The 6,785-nt window shown below is 42.0% G+C and overlaps 1 protein-coding gene across 3 annotated transcripts; it reads right to left on the bottom strand.

Annotated features, from left to right (window-relative positions):
• Positions 1 to 750: 750 nt before the first annotated feature.
• Positions 751 to 6,247, bottom strand: LOC116711098 (histone-lysine N-methyltransferase SETMAR-like). Of its 3 annotated transcripts, none has more exons than XR_004337160.1 (2): positions 6,117 to 6,210; positions 751 to 2,217 (listed from the first exon to the last, which is right to left on the bottom strand). XR_004337160.1 is itself a non-coding variant. In XM_032550474.1 (2 exons), the coding sequence occupies exons 1-2, from the start codon at positions 6,201 to 6,203 to the stop codon at positions 4,013 to 4,015; spliced, it is 852 nt and encodes a 283-aa protein (XP_032406365.1). In that variant the 5' UTR covers positions 6,204 to 6,247; the 3' UTR covers positions 3,618 to 4,012. The 3 variants fall into 3 exon arrangements, 1 of the variants encoding a protein (XP_032406365.1); XR_004337161.1 differs by having other exon boundaries at positions 751 to 2,213; positions 6,117 to 6,185; XM_032550474.1 differs by lacking the exon at positions 751 to 2,217 and adding an exon at positions 3,618 to 4,777 and having other exon boundaries at positions 6,117 to 6,247.
• Between the last annotated feature and the right edge of the window lie 538 nt (positions 6,248 to 6,785).

The following is a 6,785-nucleotide window of genomic DNA, read 5'->3' as shown; positions in this document are numbered from 1 at the left end:
GAATTCTGCTCTCTATTCCAGAACGTCCAAAAAGGAAAATCCCTGCCCATCACCCGGCGAAACTAAAGCGTTTTTGGTCATGTAGAAATGCACATGCAATGATTTCTTAATGATTCAGAAAGTTTTGAAGTTAAAGTCAGGCATTAAATCCAACTGACAAGCTGAATTACAACAATTATTTGAAGAAGCATGTGTCAAAATAGGGAGAGAGAGAGAGATTATATTTTCACAAAGGACCAGATTGGTTTTCGATTGATACCCCTCCCCCCCCCCCCCCCCCCCCTGTAATAATTAAAATAATCATTTCAAAACAGCATTTTATATTTAACTCAGGTCATTTTTGTCCGGTATTAACATCTTTTTGACAATGTGAAACCCACTTCTTCACACCACTGTATCTATAAACTCTCACATGTGGAAGAAACGATCAGCGTGAAAAGCAGCCTGTGAAGGCGGGCGCCTCCTGCACTCCAGAACTTCCTGCTGGGCCCAGTGCAGGTGTCCTGGGCCAAATTTAACTTAACATCTGTGATGGGAGGAGTCAGTGTGAGAAACCCTTTTCACACCATCCTCTCTTAGCAGAGATGAGGCACGGCGCTCTACGGCTTACCCCGTGGGGGGGAAAAAAACCAAACACAAATTCAGTGGAGTGCTTCATGGACTGATGATTCTGTATTAGCTGACCAAAAAAAAACTAAAATAAATCAACAAAAGTGGGGCAAATGTTTCAACTGGAACGTGTAAAATGTCTTCGCCAGCCGAGACCCTGAAAATAAGCCTTCAGTTTTTTTTTTTCTTTTTTTAATTTGGCTGCAGGATTCAAGGCAAGGACATCTGCTCCCTCATCAGAGACGTGCTCCAGTTTAGAACAAATCGACTGAAAGTAGTAATTTCTCCGCTGGTCACTCACCCCGAAATAGTCAGGGCCCTTTATCAATGTGACACATAATCAAGCTGCATCTTGTCATCTGTACCCCTTTGAAACGTAGTTTGAAAAGACATAGTGGCAAAGTTTGATTAAGCCCAATCAATTAATATTTAGCCATACGATCATTTCATGTGATGCATTAATTGCTTTTTTTTTTTAATGCGGCCATTCCTGGATTTCAGTTCTTACAGCTCCAAGCAAATTCAGTTAGGTTTATAATTTATTAAATTGAATCCGGTACCAACAGAAGCCACCTTATTAATGAACAGAGTTGGTGTAATTTCATGTCAGTCGAAATCCAGCTGTAATCTGAAGACTCTAAAGATTCGTAAAGAGAACTTCAGTGAACAAACAGCATCATAAAAACAAAACAAAACACACTGTATAAAATGTCGTGGAGAAAGTTAAAGTTGATGCTTATGTCTTTGGGCAGGAAAGATCTCCTGTAGCAGTCTGTATTCCAGCAAGTCTGATGAAGTCTCTGACTGAAAGACATTATAGTTGTGTAAAAGTCTCATAAGGAGGATGCTCAGCGTTGTCCATTGTGTTCTTTGTATTATGAAGAATGAACAACAATTTCAATCTTTAAACTGGTTGAACACATACAGCTGTACTGACTTAAATGCATACCACACAGATTTTTTTTTTTTTTTAAAACAAATCATGAAAACAATTGTCCACTTCCCAATTACGCACTTCTATGTGTTGGTCTATTTCATTAAATTTCAATAAAAGACACAAAAGGTTGTAGCTGCAATCTGGAAAAAAAGTGTGGAAAAGTTCAAGGGTTTATGACTAAAAGGCTCTGGGCAGGTTTTCAAACCACAGTAAGTGTGGTTTAAAGGGAACACAGCAAAACGTGAGTACCTGTCACTTTTGGTATGAGAAGATTATATTACGACAACTCCACCGAGTACCAACAATGAAAACATTTTCATTGAAAATGATATTTAGCAAAGGCCAGAGCAGAACCGCTGCGCCTCTCAAAATCCAATCACATCCTGACTAAAACACCCTCCTGCTCTGAACACATTTCATTTTCCTTATTCTCGTGTTGGATTTTGGGCAGGGGGGGGGGGTACACAGGGAGTTTTGCAGGGAAGTTCACCTCCTGTGATTAAGTGCCGGTTGCTAGGTGACAGAGCTGGAGAGGAGCCGCTCTTGTTTGCAGCCGTTCTGCCGGGCAGATCTGAGATCGGCATTCGCGCGCCTCCCGAATCAGCCAGTCTCTGTCCAAATCACCTCCTGTACACACCGCCGGTTGTCATGGGGATTCCAGGGACATCTGACTCAAGAATGACATGAGTCATGGATTAAAAAGAAAAAAAAAAAGCTTTTCTTCTTACACTGATGTTTGAAATATTCAATTGAATTCATCCAAAGGCAAAAGGAAATATCCCTCATTTACAGGTGAATGAGGTTTATCACCAATGACATTTCTTCATAAGTAAATACAAATGAACAGAAGAGCTAAAAATGATCTGAATTATCCAACGATTGAATTAGGAGTTGGAACTTACGTTTCAGTGTTAATTTTCTCCCATTTCCCTGCCCTACTTTCCTACAAGACCAGAGCATCAAGCTACACTTCTCCACATGAAGGTTGAACATTTCTGATTATTCTGATTGCACCCTATCAAATACCTTTGACTTGGCTGCAAATTGTATGCAACTCCTCTCATATATTTCTTCCATATTCATCTTTTTTGTCACACAAATGTTTCCATGAGGGCCTTACGAGGAAAAAGTAATTGCCCTTAGACCTAATGACTTGTTGAGCAACCCTGTTGGCGGCAATGAGCCTGTCACAACGATGTGGAGGAATTGTGGCTCTGTCTCCCTTACAGAACTGCTTCATTTCAGCTGCGTTGGAGGATTTTTGGTAATCAAGGTCATGCAGAAAATTTAAGGTCCGAAATCTTAAAATTTTCTTTTAATTAAGAGTTGGACTTGTCTGTGTGCTTTGGGTCATTGCCTTGAAGCATAACCCAAGTGTGAAAGCACCCCTAAAATATTCTCAAGGTACTTTTTGTTACCTTCAAATAAACTAGAACGTGATAAACTAGTCCCAGATAAAACTCAGATGGGAGGGAATTTACTGTAGGTCGACACCACAATTGCAGAATCCAGTCAACTCGCCACAGCGCTCCGATCGACAGAAGGTTTTCAGTGCCATCTCTCCGCCACCACCCTCCTCTCCACCCCGATGTGGCTGCAGCACTGGTCTCATTTCAGGATGAAACTTGGTCTCCATCCTAATTAACCCAAATGTGGATATTAATAAGATGAAAGCAGGTCTAGACTAGAAATGGGGCAGATTGAGAGGAGATGGTCCTGATTTCAGAATGGTCACGTTAACGCTAAAGTAGGACACCTTCGCCCCTCCTTTGCCGGGGGAATAAAGTTGGTTTCTATATAAACTTGTACCCCCACTCCCGCGGTCCTTTAAAAAAAACAAAAACAACGGTCCCACCTCTCGTGATCGAGCACCACGAGAAGCAGAGAAAATATGGAAGGAAATGGGAAAATACACATCACAACGATAAATGTTGAACCAATAGACACATAAATATCTACAGCTAACAGGAATTTCTGCCTTCTAATTTGTGTAAGCCTTTGTGTCTGTCTAAAGAAACCTATTAAACACCAGTTCTTGTGGTGTGAAAAATGGAAGGAGACAGACTGCAAGTCTGTTGGGACACAACCAATATTTATTTGTGGAAATAAATATTCCATGACAGGTGAAATGGGTTGAAATAACAACAGGTTTACTCCCTTAGATAAATAAAGCTTTTTTTATTATTATTATTATTATTCCTTATCTTATTCAGATCTGTTTTTACAGCGAGTGGGAGGCAGCATTAAGACAGGGGGAGAATCAGAAGGGAACCAAACAGGAAACAGTGACGAGCGAAGCCATGACTCATCCAAACGATTGTGCTGGAAACTGCCGATGCGCTCTACAGTCTTGTCTTAATGAGCTGCTGAACTGACCGAGGGTTCAAGGAAACTCATCATGGACCAACTACTTTTTTTGTTTGTTTGTTTGGTTTTTTTTACAGTTGAGTTAAAAACAACTTTATTTCAGCTGAGGATAGATAAATCGAGCGGAAGGAAGCGCGCGCAGTTCACAGAACCACAGTGGCACTGCTTCCTCTTCAGTCCGTCGTTGGATAGAGCCTCTACGGGCTTCTGGGCACCATATCTTCCCGAGTAGTCAAACGTCAGTTCCTCCTGTGCATGTATGTCCCGTCTGGCAAACAGCGCCAGCCTCGGTATGGCAGAGTGAACGCGAACAGGAAGCATGTACAGGTTGGGTGTGCAGGAGTGGTTGAGGAAGCGGCCCACGTTTCCCGCCCAAGCGGGGTCCACGAACGTCTCTGTGACGGAGCCCGTCCCCGCGTGCTCCCTGACGGCGATGATGTAGTTGTTCTCCTCGGCTCTCTGGCTGAGCTGTCTGCGTGTAGCCTCTGCGAAAGAGATCACCTCCCCTGCGTATTCGCACACAAACGTCCCGCGAGGGATTTCTTCCGACGTTCGTACTCCCCAGCCCTTGCTCTTGGTGCGGCAGACCTCCAGCCTGAGCCGGAGCCCCCTCCCTACCACACGGTTAGAGCAGGTGTCGCTGCAGGTACAAAGGGCATTGCACTCAAACACAGGGGAAGAGTAGTCGGATTCAGGTCCGTCGAGGTTCAGCAGCCTGCCCGTGTCGTCATAGGCCTTGCCGGACGTTTGAAGGCAAGAGCAGGTCTCGGGGTGGCAGGAATGGGAAATACAGGAGCAACCAGAAAGGGTGACTTCACTTGGATCTACGGAGCATCCTGGGCCCTGAACGTTATCTGTGGAATACTGGAGAAAAACAGAAAACTACAGAAGCTGCACCAGATTCATAAAAAAAAATAAAAATTGGAAAAATATCCATATGACTTGAATAATTTCTGAATTTTTACATCCATAAACTTATGCTTTGTAGGGATTTCTGTGTGATTAACACAATGTGGTGTATACAAGTAAAAGGGGTAGAAAAAGATACATCCTTCTGTGCTTATCACCAGTGGCCATTGGGTGAGAGGCAGGGTACACCCTGGACAGGTCACTAGCCTACCACAGGGCAAACAACCATGCGTACACAAACACACACACGTAAGGGAAGTTTAGAGAGTCCAATTAATCTAGCTGTCATGTTTTACCCTGGAGTACCAGGGAAGAACCCCTGCATGAACAGGGAGAACATACAAACTCTACGCAGAAAGGTCGGGATTTGAACCCAGGACTTTCTTGCTTCAAGGCTACAATGCTACAACTGTACCACAATAGCATGCTTCTTTGTAATAGGCTGTTGCGTAAAATATGTGGATGTTTGTGGTTGAATACTTCTGCAAGGCACTCTACGTGTAAAAAGAGTGCAACTAGAAATAAAAATTCATGAAATTTATGAATTTTCATGTCAGTGAATAAGTCAAACAAGTTCATAGCTCAAAGATGTTACTGCTTATTTCTTAACAAAAGGTGTGCTAATGTTTCACATGCTTTTTCAGACAAGTGCAGAGGTCACTTTTAGGGATTGTAGGCAACAGGAAATAAAAAAGGAAATAAATCTGCAATACATCACTATTTAACATAATCGGTAGCTATAACTGTCATTCATTTGTAATCAGCTTACAGAATACGTAACCCTACCTGTGGGCATAATAAATCAGTCTACATCCTCCTACTAAGGTTGCAGAAAGGAAGCAGGAAGCATTGTTTGACTCGCTACAAGTTGTAGACAGGTTATGTTTGCAGTGATGATTTACTGACACCTGCTGGTGAAACAAGGCATTTCAGCTGATGGAGGCGAGGCTTCTCAGAGCAGATGGTTAGTTTAAAAGGCATTTAATCTAATACCCACAAGGTATTATGCTTTATTACTCATATAAAATAATAACAACAATAAAATAAAATAGAAATACCCCGGACTCAGTAAATGTCTACTTCATTCACAGACCAAGCAAATATTAAAACTATTTTAGTGTTCACAACAGCAGCTATAAACGTTAAGTTGTAAGCAATTTTGTTCCGGTTACGACACTTCCGAGAGCGAAAAACGGCAATTCTGCGCTTTCCTTTTCCTACCTCAAAGTAATAATTCAGTTACTGTTAGCCATCTTGGGTATTCATCTGCGGAAAAGGGTTCGGGTGTCATTACCTTGAATGTCGGACGTGTCAGAGCTTCACATAAAACAGGAACATCCTCCAAACCGCCGCTCAAATCCACACCGCGCTCCTCCGTCATGCTGTGGACCAGCTGTCTACCCGCAGCATGTCAACAACCTCCGAATCAAAACCAGAAGCGGCAGCTTCCGCTGATGAGGTTAACGACTATCTCCCCCTAGCGGTAAGTTGGAATCATTACATCCTGATAAAAGATGGCGAATGACGCCACCTTAAAAAAAACAATACATGCTTTGTCTCAATAAAGAATTTGACGTCACATCTGTAAGGTCAATTGAATAAAAAAAAGTGTTTTGAGATGTCAGAATTTAAAATGGAAGCGGCTTAAATGTTTTGCTAAGTTGCAACTTGTCTTTAAGTTGCCTGTAAAACGCTCAAAGTTTCATCAAGCAGGCTGTAATCTTTTGGAAACGGTGTCATACGCACAAATTTTCTCCACACAAAGAAATAGTATGGAAACAAAAAAGCTTATATAAAAATAAATACACTGATAGAGATATAGCATAGCATAGTTATTTGAGGATAAAAGTAACAGTTATGGAAACCTCATGAAAGCGATAAGTGCTTTCCAGTGAAATATAAAGTTTGCCTCAGTTGTGAAAGTCGTTCCCCTGGGCATAGCCGGGCTGAAAGCTAAATTTAT

Source organism: Xiphophorus hellerii, chromosome 20, assembly GCF_003331165.1.
Source record: "Xiphophorus hellerii strain 12219 chromosome 20, Xiphophorus_hellerii-4.1, whole genome shotgun sequence".
Classification (NCBI taxonomy): domain Eukaryota; kingdom Metazoa; phylum Chordata; class Actinopteri; order Cyprinodontiformes; family Poeciliidae; genus Xiphophorus; species Xiphophorus hellerii.
Note: the sequence above shows the minus strand (reverse complement) of the source record. Positions and strands in the feature narration are given on the sequence as shown.